This window comes from Bison bison, unplaced genomic scaffold, assembly GCF_000754665.1.
Source record: "Bison bison bison isolate TAMUID 2011002044 unplaced genomic scaffold, Bison_UMD1.0 scf7180017864370, whole genome shotgun sequence".
NCBI classification, from domain to species: domain Eukaryota; kingdom Metazoa; phylum Chordata; class Mammalia; order Artiodactyla; family Bovidae; genus Bison; species Bison bison.
Window position 1 is genome coordinate 10,104,482 of NW_011494942.1, and position 11,534 is coordinate 10,116,015.

The 11,534-nt window shown below is 36.7% G+C and overlaps 2 protein-coding genes across 5 annotated transcripts in view; one reads left to right on the forward strand and one right to left on the reverse strand.

Annotated features, from left to right (window-relative positions):
* The window catches only part of LRMP (lymphoid-restricted membrane protein), a 92,916-nt gene extending 81,755 nt beyond the window's left edge, over positions 1 to 11,161 (forward strand). Inside the window, exons 32-38 of the mRNA XM_010856044.1 lie at positions 3,882 to 4,029; positions 4,924 to 4,967; positions 6,762 to 6,824; positions 6,934 to 6,983; positions 7,278 to 7,379; positions 9,326 to 9,433; positions 10,531 to 11,161. Coding sequence (XP_010854346.1) covers positions 3,882 to 4,029; positions 4,924 to 4,967; positions 6,762 to 6,824; positions 6,934 to 6,983; positions 7,278 to 7,379; positions 9,326 to 9,433; positions 10,531 to 10,774 — 759 coding nt within the window. The 3' untranslated portion in view covers positions 10,775 to 11,161. The remainder of the gene's footprint in view (positions 1 to 3,881; positions 4,030 to 4,923; positions 4,968 to 6,761; positions 6,825 to 6,933; positions 6,984 to 7,277; positions 7,380 to 9,325; positions 9,434 to 10,530) is intronic.
* Positions 11,162 to 11,251: 90 nt separating this feature from the next.
* The window catches only part of CASC1 (cancer susceptibility candidate 1), a 91,277-nt gene continuing 90,994 nt past the window's right edge, over positions 11,252 to 11,534 (reverse strand). For all 4 annotated transcript variants that reach the window (XM_010855991.1, XM_010855990.1, XM_010855988.1 and 1 more), the window contains one exon: positions 11,252 to 11,534. In XM_010855991.1, the coding sequence (XP_010854293.1) occupies positions 11,263 to 11,534 (272 nt within the window). In that variant the 3' untranslated portion in view covers positions 11,252 to 11,262.

The window sequence follows — 11,534 nt, forward strand, 5'->3', positions numbered from 1 at the left end:
TCTGCTGTTCAATATGCTATCTAGGTTGGTCATAACTTTCTTTCCAAGGAGTAAGCGTCTTTTAATTTCATGGCTGCAATCACCATCTGCAGTGATTTTGTAACACCCAAAAAAATAAAGTCTGACACTGTTTCCACTGTTTCCCCATCTATTTCCCATGAAGTGATGGGACCGGATGCCATGATCTTCGTTTTCTGAATGTTGAGTTTTAAGCCAACTTTTTCATTTACTTATCTCTAATTTATTCTTAACCTCTCCATAGAGTCTAGATTTCACAATAGATACACATTAATCAGATATTCTGTCAATTTTTTCTTTGAGTTGTTGCTTCCAGGGACTTTTGACCTGTCAGTCTCAACTGACAGTTGTGTGTGTGTGTGTGTGTGTGTGTGCTCAGTTGTGTCTGACTCTTTGCGACCCTATGGACTGTAGCCCACCACGCTCCTCTGTCCATGGAATTTTTCCTGGCGAGAATATTGGAGTGGGTTGCTGTTTCCTCCTCCAGGGAATCTTCCTGATCCCAGGGATAAAACCTGCATCTCTTGCATCTCCTGCGTTGGAGGCAGATTTTTACCACTATGCATGTGGGAAGCAAATTCTTAAATGAAGACTTCTTTCACTTCTCTCTTGAGTTAAACTCCATTTCCTGAATCCCACGCCTCCTTCTTTGCTGGTTTATTTATTTTTCTTTATTTTGATGGAACATCTCACCCAGTAACTTTTCAAGAAAAAGAATGCCTGGGAGGTAAACTTTTTGAGATGTTATATAACTGAAAATCCAAGTCTTTATTCTTATGCATCTTTACATTAGCTGGGTAAAGGATTTTAGGTTAGAAATCATTTCCTTTAGAATTTTTCTCGCACTGCCTCATTTTCTTCTTAGCTTCTGGTGTTGGTATCAAATTTTGATGCCATTCTGACTCTTGAGCTTTTGTTTATAACATATTTTTACTTTCTAGAAGCTTTTAGAATATTCTGTTACCCCTACTGTCCTTCCCTGGCATGGGTTTATTTTCAGCCACTATTTTAGGTCCTGAGTGGACATAAATTGACAAGTTATTCCTTGAGTTCAGAAATTGTCTTGAACTATTTCCTTTTCTACGCCTTGTGGACTTTTTCTACATTTTCTATACTTGCATTCCTGTTTTTTTGGCTGTTGGATCTCCTGAACTGTCCTTTCTCTTCTCTTTTCTACCTTTTAGTCTTTTTGCTCTAGTTTCAGAGAAGTTTCCTCAACTTTATCTTGAGACTCTTCTCTTATGTATTTTTATTATATTTCTAACTTCCAGACTTTTAAAATTCTCAGATCCTAACTTTTTTATACCTTGTTCCTATTTCACAAATGTAATGTTTATTTTTCTCTGAAGATATTGATAGCTTCCTTAAGTTTTCATTTTTCTGTAGTTTATTTCTTTAAGCTTGTTTTTTCCCCCTGTATTTTTATTCTTTTCTCAGGTTAGAGGCTTGCCTCTGACTAGTGATGACCCATTAACTAGTCCCATTAATTGATTGGGAACTCGGGATGTGTGAGGTGGGGAAGCTTTTTCCTGGTTCTGAGTTTCACACAGGCCGGGAGGTTTCACCAGCATCCTCTTATACCAATAGTTTTAAGACTTTCATCCTGCAGTGTTAAGATTCCTCAAAGAAAATTCCAACTGCCTATCTTGAGAGTATAATCCTGGCTACCAGTGTTTGGTAGTTAGAAGAAGAATAAGGCTTTGTATCTTAATATTCAACATGTATCAGCAACAGCCACAGGAGTGGAAAAGGTCAGTTTTCGTTCCAATCCCAAAGAAGGGCAATGCCAAAGAATGTTCAAACTATTGTACAATTGTGCTCCTTTCACATGCTAATAAGATTATGCTCAAAATCCTTCAAATTCGGTTTCAGCAGTATGTGAAGGAGAACTTCCATTTGTACAAGCTGGGTTAGAAAAGGCAGAGGAACCAGAGATCAAATTGCTGACATTCGTTGGATCATGCAGAAAGTAAGGGAATTCGATAAAGGCATCTACTTCTGCTTCACTGACTATGCTAAAGCCTTTGACTGTGTGGATCACAAAAAATTGTGGAAAATTCTTAAAGACATGAGAGTACCAGATCACCTTATCTGTCTCCTGAGAAACCTGTATGTAGGTCAAGAAGTGGCAGTTAGAACTGGGCATGGAGCAACTGACTTGTTCAAAATTAGGAAAGGTGTATGACAAGGCTATTGTCACCATGCTTATTTAACTTATATGCAGAGTACATCAAGTGAAATTGCTGGGCTGGATGAGTCACAAGCTGGAATCAAGATTGCCAGGAGAAATATCAACAACCTCAGATATGCAGATGATACCACTCTAATGGCAGAAAGTGAAGAGGAACTAAAGAGCTTCTTGATGAGGGTGAAAGAGGAGAGTGAAAAGGCTTACTTGAAACTCAACCCCCAAAAAACTAAAATTATGGCATCTGGTCCCATCACTTCATAGCAAATAGATGGGGAAAAAGTGGAAGCAGAGATAGAATTTATTTTCCTGGGCTTCAAAATCACTACTGACAGTGACTGTAGCCATGAAATTAAGACACTTGCTCATTGGAAGGAAAGCTATGACAAACTCAGATAGTATATAAAAAAGCAGACATCCCTTTGGTGACCAAGGTCCGTATAGTCAAAGCTGTGGTTTTTCCAGTAGTCACGTGTGGATGTGAGAGTTGGACCATAAATAAGGCTGAGTGCTAGAGAATTGATGCTTTCAAACTGTGGTGCTGAAGAAGACTCTTGAGAGTCCCTTGGACAGCAAGGAGATCAAACCAGTCAATCCTAAAGGAAATCAACCCTGAATATTCATTGGAAAGATTGATGCTGAAGCTCCAATACTTTGGCCACCTGATGCAAAGCTAACTCATTGGAAAAGACCTGGATGATGGCAAAGATTGAGGGCAGGAGGAGAAGGAGGTGATAGAGGATGAGATGATTAGATAGCATCACCAACTCAGTGGACATGAATTTGAACAAACGCTGGGAGATAGTAGAGGACAGAGGAACCTGGCGTGCTGCAGTCCATGGAGTCACAAAGAGTCAGACATGATTTAGGGACTGACCAATAACAGACTTTTGCTTCAATCTATTTTTTTCTGTAGGATCCATTCACCATCAACTGTTACTGCTCAATCCACAGACCCTCTGTTCAAATCTCTCCAGATATCCACCATTTTAATCTTTCCCCAAAATGGTAGAGGGGCTCAGCTGACCTGAGTGATGGAGGGGATCTGTGGATCTAATTGCTTTTTATACAGATTTTCAACTCTTCGTGTGTTTTACCTCCAAGCTTAATTCCAGACATACCACTAATTCTTGGGCATTTGTGGATTTCTGTGATTCAACCCAGGTTTCTTCCAGACTTTTCTTTATTTTTTAGGGTTTGGCTTTTCAGGTCTTTGTCTTTTACCTCTAGTCTGTCTACTTGGCAAGTGTTCAGAATTTGGTTGCTGTTCTATCCTCTTCCATTCTGATTACCCTTGTATGCCTACCTGCTAAGTTGCTCAGTCATGTCCAATTCTTTGGGACCCTATGGACTGTGGCCCACCAGGTTCCTCTGTCCAAGGGATTCTCCAGGCAAGAATACTGGAGTGGGTTGTTGTGCCCTCCTCCAGGGCACCTTCCTGACCCAGGGTCTCTTTATGTCTCCTGCACTGGCAGGCAGGTTCTTTACCACTAGCAACACCTGGGAAGCCCTTACCCTTTTATATTCATGCCTTTAAAACACAACAACAAAAAAACTTTTATCATCACTTTAGTGGGATTTATGTCTGGGATGAAGACAAGAACATGTATCTTTTAACTGGGTATTAAGGATAATATTTTCGATGTAAATTTGTTCCTTTTTTTTTTCCTGCTAGGAAAGCCGGGTTAGTAAAGCAGTTGAAGTGATGATTCAGCATGTAGAAAATCTGAAGAGGATGTATGCCAAAGAGCATGCTGAATTAGAAGAACTGAAACAGGTTCTTTTGCAAAATGAAAGGTCTTTTAACCCTCTTGAAGATGAAGGTAATAAAAGTTTAAGATAATAGTATCAGTTACATTTTTCTGACATTCTCCTCTTTCTTTCTCTCTTACTAATTCTTATTATACACTGTCTTTAGTACAACACCCTTTACATTAAGGTTGTTTTAGAAGAATATAAAAAGCATACAATATATAAAATAATATAAGAAGTAACTCATTCCTGTTATTTATATAGCCCAAAGTAAGATGTCAGCATACAAATTAGGAGACAAGTATTTTATGGTAGACACCAAAAATTCATTAAATTGTTGATATGAGACAGTCATATCAACTCATTGACCCCCGTGTTGTCCTACTTAGGAACTGGCTCTTTCGCCACACATAAAACAAGGCCCCATAGTATAAATGAACCACTTTCGCCAACAGTGGTTTTGTATCCCTCGAAGAAGGAATGACCATGGCAGAATAAGCTGATGAGTGTCTTGGAAAATAGTGAGACTACTGAGACCATGGAACGTATCTCAACAGAAGGCCTATATATACCTTTACTAATTTTATTTTAAATAGATAATATAAATGTTCATAAACAGAATGTTCGTTTTAATGATATGTTCTCTCTTTTGTAAAAGTAATAATGTTTGGTGATCTTCTGATCTGTAATTTTGGGCTCATTTATTCAGCATACGTTCATTTTGTGCCCCATCTGTCTCAGACAGGCATCGTGGACAGTGGCAGAGACACAGAGGACTGTATTTCATTGGTTCAGATATTGCTTTGAATCACCAAATAAATAACAGCTAGATATCTGCATTGTTCAGTAGTTGCTAGGGTCTTAAATAGTTTCCGACTATTACTTTTCTTTATAAAGAATTAAGACCATTATGTTAAATTGCATGTGTTAATTCAAAAAACATGCAAATATGTTTTCCCTTTCAGATGACTGCCAAACTAAAAAACGTTCATCTTCTGTAAACTCTAAGGTAATTACCAATTCACTGAACAAATGTCTATCAAATGTTACAGATGAGATGATTTAAAAATATTTTTTGAAGTAACATGGCTTTAAATGTAAATCATAAAGCAACAATGATTTTAAGTCCTATATGTTATATGCATGTGTGTTTATGTTTATATGCTTTTATACTTCTTGCAATATTTGTATGTAACAAGGCTTCCCAGGCGGTGCACTTGGTAATGAGCCCACCTGCCAATGCAGGAGATTCAAGAGACACCAGTTCCATCACTGGAGTAAGAAAATGGCAACCCACTCCAGTATTCTTGCCTAGAAAATCCCATGGACAGAGGAGCCTGGTGGGCTACAGTCCATAAGGTCACAAAGAGTCGGACGCGACTGAGCATGCACACACGCTAAGTTTGCCTGCAGTGAGATGAAAGTCAGTGTAACAACAGTTTCTCTTTCATGTGAAACCAGAATTGGGAATAAGCAGTCTAAAAGTGGCAGAGCAGCTTTAGAAAATCTCTAGGGCCCAGTTTCCTTCCCTCTTACTGAATCATCACCCTCAGAGCTTTGCTTCCACCTCATGGTCTAAGATAGCTTTGTCAGTTCTGAGTACCAAGTCCTGGTGATTATTTAATATGTTGTGCCATATTCCAAGAAAAAAGAATAAGAGAAACAGGTGTTCTCTCTTTCTGAAGACACTCCCTAGAAGTCCCAGCTAACATTTCCCTTTTCATTTTTGCTTGGAAACAAGATGAAAACAGAGCTTTTATTCTGGAGGCTGTATGTATAACTGAAAATCAAGAGGTCTGTTACTAAAAAAAGGAGGGGGGGGGTTGGAAAATGGGATATTGAAAGTCAACCAGCAGTTTTTGTCAGTTTAAAAATCAGGATTTCACAGAATTTTTGAGCAAGTGAGTTTAAAAATCATTCCATCTAAATTGATCTTTTGCACAGATGAACAAAATCACTTTCACAGAAATTATATGTTTAGTTATGATCCTATCATGATAGAACCATGATTAGAACCCAGATTCCTGGACCACAATTTGATTTGCTTGATGTTCAGCTAACCTATAAAATTAAATTAGGGATGATGGTTTAAGAAAAGAATTCACATAAAAATTCTCATTTATTTTCCTACATTTACCATATTTTTATTTCCTGTAGTCCCACTTATTTCAACTTTAAGAGTCACAAAATATGACATAACATTTTCCTGTGTAAATCTCAAGGCTAAGGTATAAAAAACATCCATTCATTAAAATGTCATACTTACCCTTATATGTGTTAAATGGAAAAAAATGAAACCATGAAAAAAGAAAGCTCTTAAATAGATGCATATTTATCTCCTCTTGATTTGAGGAAATTTTTCCAAGCATAAAAGAAATGGCAGCAAAATGAGGAAAAGATGAAAAGATTTGGCTGCATTAACAATAAAAAAGTTTTTTGCCAAGAAGTATCTTTTGCAAAATTAATATGAGCAAAAATCATAAACAGGTGGTTCTCAGATCAGATACACAGTTATTCAACATAGAAAAATGGTGTTCAGAGTTACTATAAACCTAAACAGAAAACCCTGTATTCCTTACTTGACTGGAAAAGATTATCCAGTGTTGGAGAAAGTTGAATATAAGTTGGCAGAATATTTCTGAAAGGAAATTTGGCCATAACAAAAACCTTGAAAATATGTCTCCTGTTTAACTCAGCAATGGTCAAGTACATGGATGTGTACATACAAGAATACCCATCAGTGTTTCATACAAGGATAAAATATTGAGAATTTTCTAAATGTACATTTCTTCCCTTTGGGTAGCCATCTTCCCTTCGAAGAGTGACCATTGCCTCTTTGCCCAGAAATATTGGAAATGCAGGAATGGTAAGCAAATTCCTAAGTGTTCTTAGAAGCAAATTAATTTTCATATCACAAAAGTATAAACTTCACTAAATTTGTATTTTATTATTTCCTTAATGTCTGAACTTTAAAGTTGGCTGGGATGGAAAATAATGACCGATTTAGTAGGAGGTCAAGCAGTTGGTAAGTATAATTTTATGATGCCTCTTTGGGAACCTTATGATTTTATAATTTGGCTAAAGTAAATGTTTGAAATAAACAATATAGTAACATTTGTTTTGTATGGACTATATGCAGAATAGTTATAAAAATTGGCATATGATGGTGAAATTGTTTTCTTATGAGATAAGCATTACATGAATATGCTAAAGAAAAAATAACATATTGCTTCTGTATTGATTTAAGTAGTGGGAAATAAATTGGTAATTGCTACACAAGTATTTGATTTGATAAGTGGCTATAATCATCTTTATTTAGGCGTATTTTGGGGTCAAAGCAGAGTGAACACCGTCCCTCATTACATCGATTTATTAGCACCTATTCCTGGGCAGATGCTGAAGAAGAAAAGTGTGAACTAAAGTAGGTGAAGCTTGATGTGTTTATTAACTTGGTGTGACTGGGGAATAAATAGTGGGCATCACTTTTAATCTGTGGAGTCCACTGCTGCAGCATCAAAAAGACCATTCATTGTATAAGGCTTTTATGAAAATACAGCACTATGTAAATGTTACTTATGAGTACATTCACTCAGTACTGCAAGGTGTGAGGTCTTAAGTTAGAAAAGAACCTGAAATTTGCCAGATTTGTGAAGATAATCTTCTTCCTGTATAGGTATATGGTCATCAGGGGGAAAGGTTCATAAGAGAGCCATAGAAATAAAATGTTCATCAACTTAGATGAATTATATACAACGTGTGTGTGTACATATAGACATATATGTGTATGTTTATATTTATATATATCCTAAAGGCACGTATGTAATATATGTGTATTACATATACATCTGTCTTCTCTTTAGGTAAATGAAGAGTAGGAAAAACAAAACTCTATATTGCTATATCTATATTTAGCAAGTGAAACAAATAAAATATACTTCTATAGTGAAAGGTAGAAGGTAAGAGGGAGGGACATGAAGAAATGCTGCCTCTAAAATCCTTGGTGACATTTGGTCTGTTTCCTCATCTGTAGAGATCTTAATGAAATGATTTTGTGTTGATTGTATACACATTCCTTGCATGCCTATTATGTTAGGCACACTACGCTCAAGCTTAAGGGATATGAAGATGAAAAAGACATTGTTCCTACCCTCAAAGCCTTTTTTCTCTCTTAAATAATCGTGGAAGCCTAATTGCATGGACTGAATTCCCTTTTATTAAAGATTTAGAGTTAACATAATGGATATTTTCTGATCTGGGTTTTAAAAAATTCAAGAGTTTCCTTGAGAAAAATTATCTATTTAAAAATTTTTGTTTGTATGGCATGATTTCTACTGAGAAGTTTTTGCCAACAAAAGACTGAAACCTTGAGAATCCTACAGGAATTCTGGGTTGGAAGTCTTATGTTCTTTAAAAACCAAACTAAAATCGACCACAGGCATTCCCTATAGATGTCTGACTGAAAAACAAAAACTTTGACATGCAGTTCATTTTGGCCCCTGTGGGGGATTATGAACTTGAGATTTCAAAATTCAAATCTAACTAGGAACTCATGAGTGGTCATGAAACATGGAACATGAACAATGAAACAGTTAAGTTTTTTTTCAAGCAAAGGATTCCTCTTTAAATAAGATTTCAATACAGTCAACCCAATTGCAACTTCCCAGTTCATTGAATACTATTGATTTGAAGTAGTTTTATACCAAACCTATCTTCATAAACACTTTTTAAATTATGAAGGTTTTTTAAAGAAAGAAATGACACTTTAATGCTATTCCAATTTAGTGTTGCTCAAAAAACCAACAGAGAAAAGATTAGTTTTAATTATCTATATTCTATTTAATATAGAATGTTAAAAAAATGTGGTAAAAGAATACGTACTGAGAAAAATTTTACTGTATGTTGAATGAAAAATTCACAGAAGAAGAAATAATGGCATCCGCATTTGTTTCTTAAGGTGTAGTTACTTATACATACACATACACTCACACACATGCATGCACATGCCAAGATGGAAAATCACAGAATAACACTGGTTAATTATAAGTGGTGAGAACTGACTAACTTACACATGTTCTTTGCAAATCTCCCCTTTTTATTTGTTCTTTGGCTAGCACCCGAACTTTCTACAACAAACATTTGCTGTTTTTCTAAATACAAAGTTACTTTAAAAAATTAAATTCCTATAAATGATTAAAAATATAAAGTTGGTGATTTGACTTTTAGAATTAGGTATTTATCAAATTTTTCTAAAGCAAGATAAATATCTGTAAGCTTCCTTACAAAATACAGTAAAACTTAGCAATATTTTATAAATAATTATAGAACATTATGCATACTTTGATACTTAGAAACAATACTTATTTACAGAACTAAAGATGACTTAGAACCACCAGAAGAAGAAACAGTAGAAAAGACAAGAAAGCCAAGTCTTTCTGAAAAGAAAACAAACCCATCAAAATGGAATGTCTCTTCCATGTAAGTTATTTACTTGCTAAATGATATCATTTTGGTAGAATGGGGAAAGGTAAGGCAGGGTTAGAAGTTTTAATTATTTTTGCCTTTTAAAAATTTATTTTTGGTTGCCCTGGGTCCTCGTTGCTGTGTGCAGGCTTTCTCTGGTTGTGGCGGTTGGGGCCACTTTTCATTGCACTGCACAGGCGTCTCACTGCAGTGCTTCTCTTGTGGACACGGCCTCTAGGTCTCAGGCTTCAGCAGTTGAGGCTCGTGGGCTCTAGAGCGCAGGCTCAGTAGCTGTGGTGCTTAGTTGCTCTATGGCACATGGGATCTTCCTGGACCAGGGATCGAATCTGTGTCCCCTGCTTTGGCAGGTGGATTCTTTACCACTTTCCCACCGGGGAAGTCTAGCAGCATTAATCTTAAGCAAATTACTTTACTAAAAGACCTTTGAAAATGTTAAATTTAAGATGATTAATAACAAACTCCATATGGTCTATAAGAATTATTCCTGAACCTATGAGCTACAGGAGGCAGGGGAGTTCAAGTGTAAAGAACTTGGCCTTGGGACCAGAGGACCGAATTATAATGTTTCTACTATAGGAATATAAATTGCCTTACCTGACTTAAAGAATGAAATTAGTACTCAAATGTACTTGTTAGGAGTTAAATAATGCCTAAATCACATAATTTTCAGATTTTTATCTTAGCACCTCATTTCTTCAATTCTAAAATATTATAAGGGATAGCAGGGAGCAGATTGTGGCCAAGCCCAAGACAACAGATGACACTGTGTAGCTTATTACAAGGAGGTGTCAGTGGTAAAGAATATACTTGCCAATGCAGGAGACATGGATTTGATCACTGTGACAGGAAGATCCCCTGGAGTGGGAAATGGCAACCCACTCCAGTATTCTTGCTTAGGGAATCCCATGGACAAAGGAGTCTGGTGGGCTATTGTCTGTGGGTTGCAGAGAGTCAAAAATGACTGAGCACACATGTACGCTGGTGGAATTATGTAGGGCAGATACATGACTTGATTATTGTTGGCAAAAGGAATGTTCCTAGTATACAGAAGATTGTGGTTACTGCATACTGATTTTGTGTTTTTGTTGTAGTTATGATACATTAGCTTCCTGGGCAACAAACCTCAAGACGTCCATCAGAGAGGCCAACAAGGTGCTCTGGCTTTCTGTGGCATTCATTGTACTGTTTGCAGCGCTGATGAGCTTCTTCACAGGCCGATTCTTCCAGAAGCCCGTGGACGCTGCCCCCACACAGGATGGGGACCCCTGGATGTCTCTAGAACACATCTTGTGGCCATTCACCAGACTGCGACACAACGGGCCACCGCCAGTGTGACTGCAGCACGTCCTACTGTGTGTAGCTAGTTTTTAAAGTTTCAGTATCTGAACTTTGTACATTAGTAACTTTTAGCTGGGAAATTATAGAATGGAACAAGAGGTTCTCAGAATGACTGTAAGATATTTTATATTCTCTCTTTTTGTGATTACCTTCCTAACTAAAATGCAGTGGGGAGGAAGCCTGCTTATATGATTTTTTAAATGAGCTTTCTGAAGAGGAGATATTATTGTTTGTTAAAATTTATTGAAATAAAGAACCATTCAAAACTATGAACAGTGAACACTGGAAATCTCAGTAGGCCAAGTACAAGAGAAAAAAAAAAAAAAACCTAATTCTTAAAAAATAAAATGAGTATAAAATGCTGATTAGATCATTTGAACAGCCTGTTTGAAATATAGTCACTCATTACACTTTATTGAAGAAATACCTGATGTTTCTCCAAGTTGTTTGATTCTTCATACTGGATAAACTTTATCCCTGGGGATTTAAGAATAGCTGAGTAGCCTAGTTGAGAGTAGCATGTGGCATACAGAGTCAACAAACTGGCAGTTGGAATGCCTAACTGCCCTCATTGCTTCCTGAGAAGCAAAATCCTTAACCATGTGATATAAAGTGGAATGAAATTCAGTTTCTTCTTTAAGGGCTTCAGAAAACGCATCACTGGATTCATTGATCTTGAGACTTTGTGCCCTGTCACCACTAAACATTAAAAGGGTCCAGTTAGGGTTCCGAATGGGTTCTTCTTTAAGAAGGTGTT